General features: G+C 41.9%; 1 protein-coding gene across 4 annotated transcripts in view; it reads right to left on the bottom strand.

Annotated features, from left to right (window-relative positions):
* Positions 1-17152, bottom strand: part of LOC140736833 (very long chain fatty acid elongase 1-like) — a 94640-nt gene that overhangs the window by 8340 nt on the left and 69148 nt on the right. For all 4 annotated transcript variants that reach the window (XM_073062791.1, XM_073062793.1, XM_073062790.1 and 1 more), the window contains exons 5-6: positions 15018-15098; positions 1814-1870 (exon numbers count right to left, since the gene is read on the bottom strand). In XM_073062791.1, the coding sequence (XP_072918892.1) occupies positions 1814-1870; positions 15018-15098 (138 nt within the window). The remainder of the gene's footprint in view (positions 1-1813; positions 1871-15017; positions 15099-17152) is intronic.

The raw sequence follows: 17152 nt of genomic DNA, 5'->3' as shown, positions 1-17152 counted from the left end.
TATAAAATCACTCCTGTAAAAAGAATGTTTTTTGCCCCATTGTGAAATTTGCCTTCTTTCTTGGCCTCCGCAGCCACCTGTGGCAATGAATTCTACAGATTCACTACCATTTAGCTAAAGAAATCCCCCCCCCCATCTCTGTTCTAAATGGATTGTCCCTCCTTTCTGAGTCTGTGCCCTCTGATCCGAGAATCCCCTACCATAAGACATCATCTCCATATCCACGCTATCCAGGCCATTCAATATTCGAGAGGTTTCAATGAGATCCACACACCCCACCACCATTCTTTTAAACTCCAGCAAATACTAACACAGAGCTATCAAATGCTCCTCATAAGTTAGCCTTTTCATTCCTAGAATCATTCTCGTGAACCTCCTCTGGATCCTCTCAATGCCAGCACATCTTTTATTAGGTAAGGGAAAACTACTCTCAATACTCCAAGTGTGGTCTGTCCAATGTCTTACAAAGCTTCAGCATTACATTCTTGCTTTTATATTGTAGTCCTCTTGAAACGAACGTAACCTTTATGGAATCCTTTATGGAATTTTCTCCATGTTTAGAAAAAAGGCTACACCTTTATTCCTTCTACCACAGTGCAAACATACACTTCACTTCACCATATTCTATCTTTGCCCATTCCCCTAATCCAAATCCTTCTGCAAACTCCCTGCTTCCTCAGCACAATCTGCCCCTCCAGCTACCTTCACGTCATCCACAAACTGGCCACAAAGCCATCACCTCCATCATCTAAACCACTGACATGCAGTATAACTGAAGAGAACCAGTCCCAACACTGACCCCTGAGCAACACCACTAATCACCTGCAGCCAAACAGAAAAGGCTCCCTTTATTCCTACTCTTCACCTTCTGCCGGCCAGTCGTGATCAGTCGTGATCCTGCACAGCTGTAAGGAATCTCCTGTCAAAATCCAGGTTGCTTTGATAACGTCTATACCACAACTAACACAAGATGGACTTGCCAATGTACCTAGATCATGAAAAAGAAATCAAAGTAATCTCACATGCAAATTGGTGTTAAGCTCAAAGCATTCGTGATCACAAGACACAGATGTTTCCTGACTGTACGAAAAGCCTGATAGCATTGCGGACAATGCAGCCTGTCTGATGGACCTGTAAGTATTCACTTCCCCATCAGTGTCTGCCATCTACAAAGACTGTTAGTTGCCATGCCTGCTCCAAAAGGAGGAACTTGCACACTTCCCTGCCAGTCACGTACGACCTTGATATGGAAATACAGCACTGTTCCTTCATCACTGTTGACCTGTATTCGCACTCAAATGATCCAATGTTTCTGAATATTAACATTACAAGCTTAAATTCCTTAGGTTGACATTTACACAATAATACATGCTGGGCTTGCCAATGCACCCAATTCCTGAAAAAGAACGGACAATAAATAAAGAAATAAATCAGTTATTTGACAATCATATACTTGGTTTTGCGTAGGGATGGCGAAGAGGGCAGTAGCTTGGATTGAGGGAGGAAGTATGATGAAATGAAGAGGAGTTTTATTTAATTGGGGGAGCTAATTAAATCTGAAGGAGACTCCAGTTATGTGCCAATGTCCCGGCCCAGCCTACTCTACAAGGATACCCGGTAAAGGAAAAATTCTCATTGTAACCTCTCAGTAGAAGAAATTGGTAGCTGGTGATCTTTTGGTTTAAAAAGGAAATAAAGAATGCACAGAAACTGTTCAGAGACTTAAAGGTAGATTATAATTTACTGAATTTGAAACAAATTGATCCTTAGTTTTATCAGTCACAGAAGGCCAAAAAAATATTGTCATACTCACTGTGTCAAACAGCTCAATGAATTTGGAAAATAAGAACAGCCATGCTACACGCACCATCTGTGGGATAAAAAGGTATCAGACTTGGAGCATTAGTCAGCTTCATCACGGGCACCAGTGACCATAGTATCCAAGACATCTTCAAGAAGCAGTACCTCAGAAAGGCAGTGTCCATCATTAAGGATCCCCACCATCCAAGACATGCCCTCTTCTCGTTGTTACCATCAGGAAGGAGATACAGAAGCCTGAAGGCATACTCACAGCGTTTCAGGAACAGCTTCTTCCCCTCTGCCATCCGATTTCTAAATGAACATTAAACCCATGACTAAGTGCGAGTTAGAGACAGAGACAGACAGGCTGAGAGAGGGGTGGGCAGAGAGAGAGAGTGAGAGAGACAGAGAGAGAGTGACAGAATACAAGTTCTCTCTCTGTCTCTCACTCTCTCTCTGCCCCTCCACCCGCCTCTCTCTCTCTCCGCCTCTGTCTGTCTCTCACGCACACTCTACCATGGGTTCAATGTCCATTTAGAAATACATATACATACACCATGAAGACAAATGAAATCTCCAAGCAACTCCACCAAAAGGTTATTGAAAAGCTCAAGTCAGGAGATGGATACAAGAAAGTTTCCAAGTCACTGAATATCTCTTGGAATACAGAATTGAATTGAATGGACTTTATTTCTTACATCCTGCACATACATGACTAAAACTCTTTACGTTACGTCTCCGTCTAAATGAGCAATTATGGTAAGTTATAATAAATAGAACAGATAATGTAACATAGGAATACACTCAAATCAGTGCCAGTTAATCAGTCTGAAGAAGCTGTCCTGGTCCTGGCTTTTATGCTGCGGTACTGTTTCCCGGATGGTAGCAGCTGGAATAGATTGTGATTGGGAGTCGCCAGTGATCATATGGGCCCTTTTTACACACGTCTTTTTAAGTGTCCTGAATAGTGAGAAGTTTACATCTACAGGTGCGCTGGGCTATCTGCACGACTCTCTGCAGAGTCTTGCAATTAAGGGAGGTACAGTTCCGATACCAGGCAGTGATGCAGCCAGTCAGGATGCTCTCAATTGAGCCCCTATAGAAAGTTCTTAGGATTTGGTGGCCCATACCCAACTTCCTCAACCATCTGAGGTGAAAGAGGGACTGTGTGCCTTTTTCACCACACAGCTGGTGTGTACAGACCACGTGAGGTCCTCGGTGATGTGGATGCTGAGAAACTTGAGGCTGTTTATCCTCTCAACTCCAGATCCATTGATGTCAATAGGGGTTAGCCTGTCTCCATTCCTCCTGTAGTCCACAACCAGCTCCTTTGTTTTTGCAACATGGAGGGAGAAGTTGTTTTCTTGATACCACTATGTCAGAGATGACTTCTTCCCTGTAGGCCACCTCAATTTTGTTGAGATTAGGCCAATCAATGTAGTGTCATTGGCAAACTTAAATAGCAAATTAGAGCTGTGGGTGGTGACACAGTCATGGGTATACAGGGAGTAAAGAAGGGGACTTAGTACACAGCACTGAGGGGCTCCTGTGTTGAGAGTCAAAGGGATGTGGGTGAGGGAGCCCACTCTTATAACCTGCCGGCGATCTGACAGGAAGTCCAGGATGCAGCTGCAGAAGGCAGGGTCAAGGCTGAGGTCTCTGAGCTTCCTGTCAAGCCTGGATGGAATTATGTGTTGAATGCTGAACTGCAGTCCAAGAACAGCTTCTCACATAAGTATCCTTCTTCTCCAGATGTGTAAGGACGGTATGTAGAGCTGTGGCTATTGCATCGTCCGTCGATCAGTTGTGTTGGTAGGCAAATTAGAAACATAGAAAACCTACAGCACAATACAGACCCTTCGGCCCACAAAGTTGTGCTGAACATGTCCCTACCTTAAAATTACTAGGGGTACCCATACCCCTCTATTTTTCTAAGCTTCATGTACCTATCCAAAAGTCTCTTAAAAGACACTATCATATCTGCCTCCACCACCATTGCCGACAGCCATGCGCTCACCACTCTCTACATATAAAAAAAACTTTCCCCCACATCTCCTCTGTACCTACTGCCAAGCACCTTAAACTTGTGGCAGCCATTTCAGCCCTGGGAAAAAGCCTTTAACTATCCACACGATCAATGCCTCTCATCATCTTATACACCTCTATCAGGTCACCTCTCACCTTCTGTCGCTCCAAGGAGAAAAGGCCGAGTTCACTCAACCTGTTTTTATAAGGCATACTCCCCAATCCAGGCAACATCCTTGTAAATCTCCTCTGCACCCTTTCTGTTTCCCACATCCTTCCTGTAGTGAGGCGACCAGAACTGAGCGCAGTACTCCAAGTGGGGTCTGACCAGGGTCCTATATAGCTGCAACATTACCTCTCGGCTCCTAAATTCAATTCCACGATTGATGAAGGCCAATACACCATATGCTTTCTTAACCACAGAGTCAACCTGCGCAGCTGCTTTGAGCGTCCTATGGACTCGGACCCCAAGATCCCTCTGATCCTCCACACTGCCAAGAGTCTTACCATTAATACTATATTCTGCCATCATATTTGACCTACCAAAATGAACCACTTCACACTTATCCGGGTTGAACTCCATCTGCTACTTCTCAGCCCAGTTTTGCATCCTATCAATGTCCCGCTGTAACCTTTGACAGCCGTCCATACTACCCACAACACCCCCAACCTTTGTGTCATCAGCAAATTTACTAACCCATCCCTCCACTTCCTCTTCCAGGTCATTTACAAAAATCACGAAGAGTAAGGGTCCCAGAACAGATCCCTGAGCCACACCACTGGTCACCGGCCTCCATGCAGAAGTCGTAGCGGGTAGGCGAATTGTAAGTTAAGTCAATCAGCAAGAAATAGAAAGAAATATGGCACAGCTGTAAATTTTCCTAGAGCAGGCAGTCTCAAAAACTGAGTCACCATACAAGGAGACTAGTAAGGGAGGCCACCAAGAGCTCTGGAGGAGTTACAAGCTTCAGTGGCTGAGATGGGAGAGTCTGCACATATACTGTTGCCCGGGTCCTTCACCAGTCGCAGGTTTATGGGAGAGTGGCAAAGCAAAAGCCACTGTTGGAAAAAAAAAACATGAAATCTCGGCTAGAGTTTGCCAGAAGGCATGTGGGAGACTCTGAATTCAGCTGGAAGGTTCCATGATCTGATGAAACCACAATTGGAGCTTTTTTGTTATAGACTAAACACTATTTTTGGCATAAGCTAAACACTGCACATCATTAAAAACACACCATTCCTTCTGTGAAGCATGGTGGTGGCTGCATCATGCTGTGGGGATGCTTCACTGCAGCAGGCCTTGGAAGGCTTGTGGAGGTAGAGGGTAAAATGAATGCAGCAAAATACAGGGAAATCCTGGAGGAAAACCTGATCTAGTCTGCAAGAGAACTATGACTTGAGTTTATTTTCCAGCAAGACAACGACCCCAAGCATAAAGCCAAAGCTACACAGGAAAGGCTTAAAAACCAAAATTAATGTCCTAGTGTAGCCAAGTCAGGGTCCAGACCTCAATCCAATTTGTGGCTGGACTTGAAAAGGGCTGTTCACTCATGATCCCCATGCAATCTGTCAGAGTTTGAGCAATTTTGTAAAGAATAATGGGGGGAAAATTGCAGAGTCCAGATGTGCAAATGTAGAGGAGGCATATAGTGCATCCCCACTGCCTTCATTGGGGAAAGCTGATCACAACCTGGTTTTGTTACAGCCCAGATATAAATCAATTGTGATGAGGCATCCCACTACCACACGCTCTTTTAGGAAGTGGACTCCTGAAGCTGAACAGGCCCTGAGAGACTGCTTCGGTACTACTAACTGGGATGTACTGCAAGGGGGGCTCTGTGGGGGCGTTGAGGAGGTCACTGAATGCACAACGGACTATATTAACTTTTGTGTGGATGCAGTTGTCCCTGTTAGAACTGTTCGCTGCTATCCCAATAATAAGCCATGGATCACTAGTCACATCAAAGGCCTCCTAAACCAGAAGAAGAGGGCCTTTAAAGATGGTGATCGGTTGGAGCTTAAAAGAGTTCAGAAGGAACTCAGAGTACAGATAAGTTACTATCGATGCAATGCTCCTCAGACAGGATGAAGAGGTCAATACTCCCCAATGCCATTAGGCTTTACAATTCTACCGCCAGGACTTAAGAACTTTTTAGAGCTATTATTAATGCTTTTTGAGATGGTGATTTAGATGCATATCATATTTTTTTTACTGAGTTAAGTATTGTATGTAATTAGTTTTGCTACAACAAGTGTATGGGACATTGGAAAAAAGTTGAATTTCCCCATGGGGATGAATAAAGTATCTATCTATCTATCTATCTGATAGAGACCTGTCCACACAGACTCAAGGCTGCAATTGCTGCCAAAAGTGCATCTACTAAATACTGACTTAAAGAGGGCGAATACTTATGCAATCAATTATTTTGTATTTTATATTTGTAATTAATTTAGATCACTTTGTAGAGATCTGTTTTCACTTTAACACGAAAGATTTTTTTTTCTGTTAATCAGTGTCAAAAAAGCCAAATTAAATCCAGTGATTCAATGCTGTAAAACAATAAAAGATGAAAACTTCCTGGGGGAGGAGACTTTTTATAGACACTGTATATATGTGTTTACCCGCTTATTTATTTGATAAATCGATTGATTGCAATTCAGTTTTTTCCTATATTATCATGTATTACATTGTACTGCCGCCGCTAAGTTAACAAATTTCACAACATATGCTGGTGCTATTAAACCTGATTCTGAATCTGAAGTGCACAGTTGAAAGTGAACCACTCAGTTAAACTGTCTAATCTCCAGCCAAGGCCAATATGCAGAACCATGTTAAAAAAAAAACACAAAATATCTGTGCAAATAAAATTCTACATTCTTCAAAAGACAGATTTGCACCGTATAAAGCAGTTTTCACACTTCAATGTCTCAAAGCACTTTACAACCATTGAAGGACACTGAAGAACAATCATTGCTGTAGCGTAGAAAAAGCCAGTTTGGTCACAACAAACTCCTACAAATAGAACCAAGATGTTGACAGAGGGAAATACTGATGATGACACGAACAAATATTCTACTCACTATTTTAAAGTACAAGATCCCTCACAATTCTTTCCTGGTGCGACAGCCTAGATTTTGAACTCAAGACTCAGAGTGGATCTTGAACCTGCATGTTCTGATGAGGTGGGATTATTGCCAGCTGAACCACAACAACAAAATTATATTGATTAACAGTGAAGAATCACCCAAATCAATAAACATCACTGTTGCCTTTGGGAAGCTAATTACTGAAAATGAATAATGGTAATTGGTGGTTAGGTTTGAAATATCCTGGAATATTTACAAGCACAATCTTAATCTCAATATTGGCAGTACTGTGCTATCCTTAGGAAAATTTGCACACACCAAGTCATTACACCACGACTTCTGATTACTGCTAATTTTATCTTTGCGCTACAATAGGTTACAAATGCACTAGAAATGGCCATTAAGATTGTAAATACAAGAAAGCAAGCTTTCTTTTTACCCCAGATTACTGAATGAGATTAAAATTAGTTAGCTTTAGGAAATTTAAAAAATGGAACTGAAATAGGAAGTTCAAATGTCAACAAGGTGTGGAAATGTGAAAGATTTGGCAAAGATGACCCTGTTCCTGCAGCCCAGGAACTTGACAGGCAGATTTCACAGATGCAAGCCATCACCACTTTTGACATAGGGGTCCTCTGCTCAAACACACACTACATCACCAATGTGAGGCAGCACCTTCTATACCAGATGCTGTCTAAACTGGCAGCGCTGATTAAGCTACAAAGTTTGCCAATTCCAGACATTCTCCCTTTTTATTCTCTTCCCTTCCAAACTATCAACACAAACCCCAATTCCTTAGAAGGGAATCTAGTTCTAAATGAAAAGTTTCATTTTGAAATCTGAATTACCTCTCCCTGGCACCTTGTGTGGAACATTTCCAGGTTTCATTTCTGTAGGTGGCACTATTGCCTTAGTGTTTAAACAGACTTCAGGCCACCTTGGATGAGTCGATCACAATTTTGCCACTGTCCAAGCACTCAAGCTATAATACTAAACAGTTACATGGACAGTATAGTAATGTAGCAGCTAGCACAATGATTTACAGTACCAACGACCTGGGTTCAATTCCTGCCGCAGCCTGAAAGGAGTTTATATGTTTGCTCCACATGGGTTTCCTCTGGGTGCTCCAGCTCCTGTCCCTTTTAGCATGTGTAAAAGTGCATTACACACGCTCAATTTAGGACAGAAAAGTTAGAAAGACCGTTTTTCCCAGGGGTTACATTATAGCATTATTCAATGACAAATGAGAACCAGACCTGAGAATCTCAGCGCACCTAATGACATAATTACAAAATTCGTATTTCATCTAAGGTCGGGGCGCCCAACCTAAGGTCCATAGACCCATTGGTTGAAGGTGTAAAAAAAAGGATTGGGAATCCCTGATCTAAAGTATCAGAACATGCTGCTTCTGTCCACATGCCATCATAGAAAGGGAGATATTTATTCTCTGATATTCAGATTTGCAGATACGTGCATCCAGCAAAAAAAAATAAACAAAACGACAAGTTAGTGAATGGGCAAGTACAATCATCTGGATTGAAGGTATCAATAGTGGCTTGATTGAGCTCAGACAATTAATCTCAGTTGAATTAAGCCCCCTCTAAGACTTCAATTTGCACTACCACTCCTTTACGTACCACAACTTCCTATCGTGCATCCGGTAATGAAAAAATTCAAAAGGAAGCTTTTCATTTATTGAGATACTGCACAGGATAGGGCCTTCCGGCCAAGCCACCCAGCAACCCCCAATTTAATCCTAGCCTAATCACGGGACAATTTACAATGACCAATTAACCTACCAACCAATACGCCTTTGGACCAGAAGCTGTAAGTGCCAAATAAATGTAACTAAAAGTAATAACTGAGCAATACAAAGGATTTCAGGGGTGAAGTCATCTTGAGCAGAGTACAACTCTCTCCCCACTTCCCCCCTACCCTTAGCCCCCACACAGAGGACTAACCCGAACTCAGTATCAATTAACGGCACTCCGTGGTTCCTAAATAAACATGGCCCCAGTTTCAACAGGGAAGTACATTTCATACCAGGCATTGATCAGTCCCCAGTATTGTTTTCAAATTTGTCATTCAGCCTATGGCTTCTGGCCTTATTCACCATGGAGATATCCAAAATACTATTCTAGCTTATTTTTCTTCATTCCATTCGACATACACCTACTATTTAAAGGCAACTCTCTACAATCTTCCTTTTAGGCCTAAGTATTCTATGCATTTCAGCATCTTCAGAGGTTTCCCCGGCGTTACAAGCAGGGCAGCCTCATTGTTCTATTCTGCAATGCTCCCCAGAGTCTTAAACAAGTCATGTGCAGGAACAACTGCTGAGAGTTGGTTCAGCTCCTTCAGCAGACACACCCCGAATAGAAGCCTGTTATGTAAACACTGCATCCTAATATTAAAATCGGAGAACTGACCGACACCCTGTGCAAGTAGCTCTCAACCAGTACAACCTTACCCATCAACACACAACAAGCCGGGTTGGGGGGTGGGGTTTGCGCGAATTAGTGAATTAGCGAAGTAGTGGAGATTTCTCCATCACTAATGTGCCCAAGAGCAAACAGGAGAGGCAGGATAAGGGAGTAAAGTACCTCCATATGGCTTGGGAATTAGAATTAGCTAAAGGAAGGCCCAAGGGAGAGACAGAAAATAAATAACTGAAGATACAAAAGGTTCATATAATGTTTTGGTTGTGGTTAGGCTGTTTTTCTTCACAGGCTGGTTAACTGACAATTTTATGAATATGGAGGTACAAATTCAATAAATTTAGGGGTACAAATACAATCGAGAAGAAAGGGCCTTAAAATTAGAAGCTACTAATTGCAGATCAGTGGGAAGTAGAAAAAAAGGGAAGCAACTGCTGCATCAAACCACAGCTATCAATTGAACAAAAGATAGGACTAAATTAATTCGACGTTGAACGTGTATGGTGAAAAGCCAACAATGCAATGTGGAGTGAAACAAATTAACTGGTCTTGGCAGGGAACAGAGGATGCAAATTTAGTTAAGTAAGACAATGCTCTGAAGTAAAGCTGGTGCCAAAGGGCAGCAAACTTCCAGAGTCAGATGAGGGTGGACTCATGGCAACCATCTTATCCCCAGTCAGCACGGGAAGGAAGCAGGGCACACCTCCAGTGACAACAGAGGGCAGCGTCTGTACAAAGCAGAGGGGGGAAATTTCAACTCCCTGACAAAAGTTGGGAAAATTATAAGCAAACGGCCTCGGAAAGTTCAAGAGGTAGTGGAGATTATGCACAAAAAAGAAAAGAAAGCATTATTGCAGTAGCCTACATTGGAGCAAAGAGCAAGTCCCTGGATGCTGGAAGCTCAGACAGATGGACAGGAAAGACAAGATAAGGATTCAAATTAAAAGATGGCAAATGAGTCATAACAAACAAAATTTATGGCTAAGTGATTACACAAGCAGTTACCAGAAACTCACATCAAAAATAGCACTCAGTTTTGAGAAGTCATAGCAGCAAAATAAAAAGTTGTACAAGTTCTAAGTAAATTTATCATCAAGGCACATACTTTATGATACTATATACTAACTGAGATGCATTTCTTGCAGGCATTTATAGGAAATAAATGAGCACAATAGAACTTCACAAAAACTAAACATAAACAAAAGACTGAGAAGCAACCAACGTGCAGAGGAAAATAAACTGTCCCTGTTAGTGAGCCTATAGGTCACAGAATCTGTTCAGGCTAGTGGTGAGTGAAGGTATCCACACTGGCTCAGGAGCCTGATGGTTGCTGGGCAAAAACTGTTCCCGAACCTGGTGGTGTGAGACCCACGGCTTCTGTACATGCTGCCCAATGGTACTAGAGAGGAGAGGGCATGGCCTGAATGGTAAGGGTTTTTGATAATGGATGCTGCTTTATTGTGCCAGCACTCCACTTAAACATGCTTGAATTGTGTCCAAGGTGGATGTGGCTGTATCCGCCACTGCCTATGGTCTTTTCCATTCTTGGCCATTGGTATTTCCATACAGGGCTGTGATGCCAGCAGTTAAGGTAATCTCCACAGGACATGTATAGAAATCTGTCAACGTCATCATGACACGTCAAATCCACACAAACTTTTAAGAAAGTAGAGACACTGTTGTGCCTTCTTTGTGAAGACACTTACATGCAGGTCCCAGGACAGTCTGCTGATGTTAATACCAAGGAATTTAAAGTTACTGATCTTCTTCACCTCCATTGCCCTAAGGAGCACTGCCTCACGGAGCTCCAGTTTCTTCCTCTTACCGTCACCTCATCGTGCCAGTTGATAGCATTGTATCACTGGCATCGTTTCAGCTGGCAAAAATAAAATGGCAAGAAACCTGACAACATCTATCTTTTCCACATCTACCAGGCAAGAAAGTATTGTTAAAGGGAGGAGGACAAGAAGGTGGGCAGTGGGACAAGGTCACCCAAAATAACAATGTAGAAAGAGAACACAGTATAAAGGCCAGATTCAGCAGTTAACTAGCACATCCCGAGGGCTGAAAACATTTCCAATAGACATTTCAGTAGTTATTTTTAGACTTGTGTCCCACCAGACAGCCTTGCCCAGTTAAGTGGATGCTCACCGTCTTTACCCACGGTTGGGGAATCAAGAACTAGATGACATAGGTTTAGGGTGAGAGAAGAGAATTTAAAAGGAACCTAATGGGCATTTTTTTTAAATCCAGAGCCACACACACGAAATGCTGGCGGTCAGGCAGCAGCAATGGAATTAAATAGTCAACGTTTCAAACCAAGAAGGGTCTTGGCCTTTTGTGTGCTGCTGCCCTGGGTTTCCAGTGTCTGCAGAATCCCTTGTGTTTGTCATCCAGATGGCGGACAGTATAATGGAATGAGCTGCCAGAGAAAGTGATTGAGACAGGTACAACATTTTAAAAGGCGCTCGGGCACACGGATAGGAAAGGGTTAGAGGGGTATGGGCAAATGCGATGAGCTTAGATTGCCATTCTGGTTGGCACAGAGGGGCTGTTTCCATACTATCTGATCCTATGACTCTGTAAGTCTCAGAATCATTCAGAAATTAGAAATTAAGGCAAGCAACATGTATTATTTTTGAATACAGGCAGGTCAGAACAACCAATTATTTAGCTTCATGCTCTAGATACGGTGAGCATAACAGGGAAGAGATTGCATTTCTGTAGTTTGAATGACCTCAAGACCTGCCAAATCACAGTCCAGCCAAGGAAACATTTTGAGCCATGAGATATTTTCAATTCACTTGAATCGACCACTGTTTGAACAACACTAGTTTATGAGCAAGGTGCATGTCTTCCAATAGGTTTGATCACAGAAAGGCACCGCTTCCTCTCAACAAATTTACACCATCTTACAGGGATAGGCTTCAATTGAATTGTGCTTTCAAAGACTTTTAGAGCAATGCCATTATTTCAAGGTATGACGTCTGTGGGACCCATAGGAGAGAGGACTTGGTCTGACTCTGCCTTAACTGCTTAAATTTCAGTGACCTTCTTACCAGCATTCCAGTGATAAAGCTGCTATCAGCATGCTTAGTATGTGTGACTGGAATCAGAAAAATCACTCACCTGCATTGTGACGTTCAACCTTCATTAGGTGAATGAAATGCAGTTCACCCAGGATTCAGGCATAGCAATTTAGCAAAAAACTAGCCTACAAAGCCCTCCTTCGATGTTAAGTCATTAACACAAGGATCAACCCTTAGATCAACTGAGCAACAGTTCCTACATCCAATCAATAGGTAGGAAGGTTTGATTCCTGTCATTATACCAATGCTTTCCAACTGTGGCTTCTCAATTGCATTTTGCAGCAGCCTTGCATGTACATTTAAGGAAACATATTAATCTTATGGAAATTTTCCAGAAGTATCAGATAAGGTCATCTCTGCTTTGTAAGGACATTGGATAAGATAAAATACACTTTGTATGGGATCATATTAATTAGTAAGTAGAGCCTGCCTGTTGAAGATTTGATGTAAAGGATGAAGACAAGATTAGATTGTGTAAATAGAAGCTGCTTTGCTTAATAGAAGACTGAAGTAATGGGACAGCAAATTTAAAGCGAAAGACACAATACCGGGAAGGTGCAAATAAAAAAGTTTTTTCAGGAAAAAAAATGTGCAGATCAGTGACAAGCTGGGATTCTGTATGTAAAGAGTGAATCCAGTTTTTAAAAAGGGGGATAAAAGGAATAAAATGCATAAAAGGAAAATTTGCAACATTACAGAAAAGGGGGCAAAGAATGAGACTGACTAGACAGACTACAAAAAGCCAAGATGGACGTAATGAATCAAACACCCACCTGCAATGCATTAGTGGTTTAACAACCTCATTTAAAATGCCAACTACATAGAAGACATTAATGCTCAATTGTGGAGCAAAGGGAGAAATATCTGGTATCTCAGCCACTAGCTCCAGTTGATGTAGATGTTCATGTAACTCGGCCTTTTTTCCTTGGAGTGACGGAGGATGAGAGGTGACCTGACAGAGGTGTATAAGATGATGAGAGACATTGATCATGTGGATAATCAGGGCTGAAATGGCTCGCATGAAAGGGAACAGTTTTAAGGTGCTTGGAAGTAGGTACAGAGATGTCAGGGGTAAGTAGTGTTTTTTTTAAAAACGCATAAAGTGGTGAATGCATGGAATGGGCTGCCAGCAACAGTGGTGGAGGCGGATACAATAGGGTCTTTTAAGAGACTCCTGGACAGGTACATGGAGCTCAAAAAAATAGAGGGCTATGGGTAACCATAGGTAATTTCTAAGGATATATTCGGCACAGTTTTGTGGGTCAAAGAGTCTGTATTGTGCTATAGGTTTTCTATGTTTCTATGTTAGATACATGGAAAGCATTGAGGGCGAAGAGCCTCTTATGGGACAACAAACCTGTCAAGGCTTTATCTTTTGTTCCTCAATGCAGCTCACCAAGTCAACTATTATTTGGTTTAACTTGATAGTGGTGATAATCGGTCCTCTTGATTATTGCAAGGCTATTATTCCAGTTCTGTCTGGTTGGGCATTCCGGGATGTAGACTAATGAAGGAATCACAATGCATTTCGAACTCAGGATGGTTTGGACCCAGGGAAAGGAGCGTGCAAGACATTTCCGCATGCTTTCTTACCCGTGTCTTTCACTGTACTTTTCAGCGGTGTTCTCAGCCAATGACTGCGAGCGTAGTGGTTCCAATGAGGACCAAGCAACTGAGCAGTCTTGTACTATAATGCCACTATGGGCAAATGACAAATCTGATTATTTGTTGGTCACATCAGGGTGAAAGGGCCAAGAACACTGCAGAATGTTGTCATAGTGGAATCTCCAAGTTAGAATGACCTACATATTAATGCAATACAAGAGTTCCCAAAAGTGGTAAAGCAAGTTAATTAACTAAACAAACAGTAGATGCCAACCCAGCCCACTACTAGACAGTGAAGTATATAATCAGCCTTGGCAAGAACAAACATTAAAACACATCTTGCAACAGATTGGGACCAACGGAGCCATGGCAACATGACACACTCAGTGGACACATTATTAGGTACACCTGTATACCTGTTCATTAATGCAACTATCTAATCAGCCAATCATGTAGGCACAGTCAAGAGTTTTAGCTGTTGTTCAGACCAAACACCAGAATCTAGATGAAATGTGATCTAAATGACTTTGACCATGGAATGATTGTTGGTGCCAAATTTGGGGGGGGGGGGGGGGGTTGAGTATCTTAAAAACTGCAGATTTCCTGGGATTTTCACGCACGAGTCGAGGTTACAGAGAATGGTGTGTAAAACAAAATCCGATGAGTGGCAGTTGTGTCAATGAAAACACCTTGTTATTGAGAAAGGCCAGAGAAAAACGGCCAGATTGGTTCCAGTTGACAACTCAAATAACCACACCTTACAACCGCAGTGTGTAAAAGAGCATCTCTGAATGCACAAACCTTGAAGTGGTGCTGTAGCAGCAGAAAGCCATGAACATAGACCCAGGGACTAGTTTATTTGGTACAGGAGGTACCTAACAAAGTGGCCACTGAGTGTAGTTCTTTCAGACAGGAGAACAATTACCATTATAGAAGCTTGAACATTAGAAAACGACAAAGGTGCTGCACTTACCCGAAGAGCTTTCGGGTTATTGGAGTAATCTATTGGATCACATCGGAATGTATACCCAGCTGCCCAGCCAGACATCAAGAACTGTGGATAGAATATATATATTTTTTTAAAAAACTAACAGAACTAACATTCCAAACCTCAAAACAAAACAGACACATTGTAGCTGACAACTGGGTTAATCCAAATGGAAACACCAGAACAGTCAACCAGAGAAAAACAAACATGCCACACTTCATAACTGAACTGCTGCATCCCATAGTTTGGCTTAAAGGAACGGGTAAAGAGATCAGGGATATTTTAATTTCAAAGCCATGAATATCTGAGAAGATGCAAGAACCAATTCCCTTGACACACAGAAAGTCTAGAAGCAGTCTGTGAGATTATAATAACTGTCATCCAAAATATAATTACATTTTCCCTTAATTCATTTAAAAACAAACCCACAAGGGACAATCACAGTTTTTGACTCTCAGCCTTTTTCATTTGTCTGAATGAAATAAAGTTCAGACAAATGCCCAATATTCCAGTACCCATACTGCTCTAACAGTCTAGCATCCCTCAACAATCCCCTACTACAAGGACGGCCTCTTGATATCAATCTACATTATTGTGGCCTTGCATATTTTCTGTCATCGCTGTTCTTTTGCTACAACTTTAATGCTTCATTCTGCAATTGTTTTCCACTGTACTACCTCAATGCACTGGTGTAGCAGCAGGATCTTTCTGGATGTCATGGAAAACAGTTCTTCACCGTACTTCAATACATATGACAATAATAAACAAAGGTACCTGCACTTTCAACCTTCCAATGTCTGCCTTCCAGTTGGTAATGCATTTACTGGGGCAGGAGGAGACAAAACACTGACTTTCCAATGTAAATTAGAAGATTAATTGCAGTCTGGCAACATCAATATTTAATGCTCAGCCAGTATGAAACTTTTTTTAACCCAATAACTTGGAGCTGCTAAAAATCCTCACACTGAGGTGTATGCAACCAAAATTGCTTCCAGGAAAATGACTAGAACAATCACGTACTTAATGAATGTGCGTGATGAGAGGTGCGAAATGGTGCAGCACACCAACGTGTAATCAAAACTATCTTGCATATCTCACTCTCTGCAACAGGTTTGTATTCACAAAGCTCACCAGTATAGAAGCCTACCTAGGTTAAGACAAATTGCATGAGTCATTCTCACAAAATTTTACTGTAAAGCTTGAAAATGCTGATTTGTTCAAACTATTCTGTTCCTTCAAAATCAGCAGAATACCAATATTTTAGGAGATCTAGGCCTCATATGGAGCCAGTGATCATTAATGGAGAATGTGTGGAGCAGGTTAAGACCTACAAGTATCGGGAGTACAGTTAGACAAGAAGCTAGACTGGACTGCCAACACAGATGCCTTGTGCAGGAAGGCACAGAGTCGACTGTACTTCCTTAGAAGGTTGGCGTCATTCAATGTCTGCAGTGAGATGCTGAAGATGTTCTATAGGTCAGTTGTGGAGAGCGCCCTCTTCTTTGTGGTGGCGTGTTGGGGAGGAAGCATTAAGAAGAGGGACGCCTCACGTCTTAATAAGCTGGTAAGGAAGGCGGGCTCTGTCGTGAGCAAAGTACTGGAGAGTTTAACATTGGTAGCTGAGCGAAGGGCGCTGAGTAGGCTACGGTCAATTATGGAAAACTCTGAACATCCTCTACATAGCACCATCCAGAGACAGAGAAGCAGTTTCAGCGACAGGTTACTATCGATGCAATGCTCCTCAGACAGGATGAAGAGGTCAATACTCCCCAATGACATTAGGCTTTACAATTCAACCGCCAGGACTTAAGAACTTTTTAAAAGCTATTATTAATGCTTTTTGAGATAGTGATTTAGATGCATATCATATTTTTTACTGAGTTAAGTATTGTATGTTATTAGTTTTGCTACAACAAGTGTTTGGGACATTGGAAAAAAAGTTGTATTTCCCCATGGGGATGAATAAAGTATCTATCTATCTATCTAACAGGCCATTGAGTTAAACAGCAATACTTATTTCCCTACAAATTCTTGCAAATGCCCATCATTTCCTCCACTTGCTCACTCATCAGATATCTAAACTACGGGCAATCTACAATAGCAAATTAACTAGCCCAACA

This window comes from Hemitrygon akajei, chromosome 12 (assembly GCF_048418815.1).
Source record: "Hemitrygon akajei chromosome 12, sHemAka1.3, whole genome shotgun sequence".
Taxonomy (NCBI): Eukaryota; Metazoa; Chordata; class Chondrichthyes; order Myliobatiformes; family Dasyatidae; genus Hemitrygon; species Hemitrygon akajei.
The sequence above is the reverse complement of the archived record's forward strand: the minus strand, read 5'-3'. Positions and strand labels throughout refer to the sequence as shown.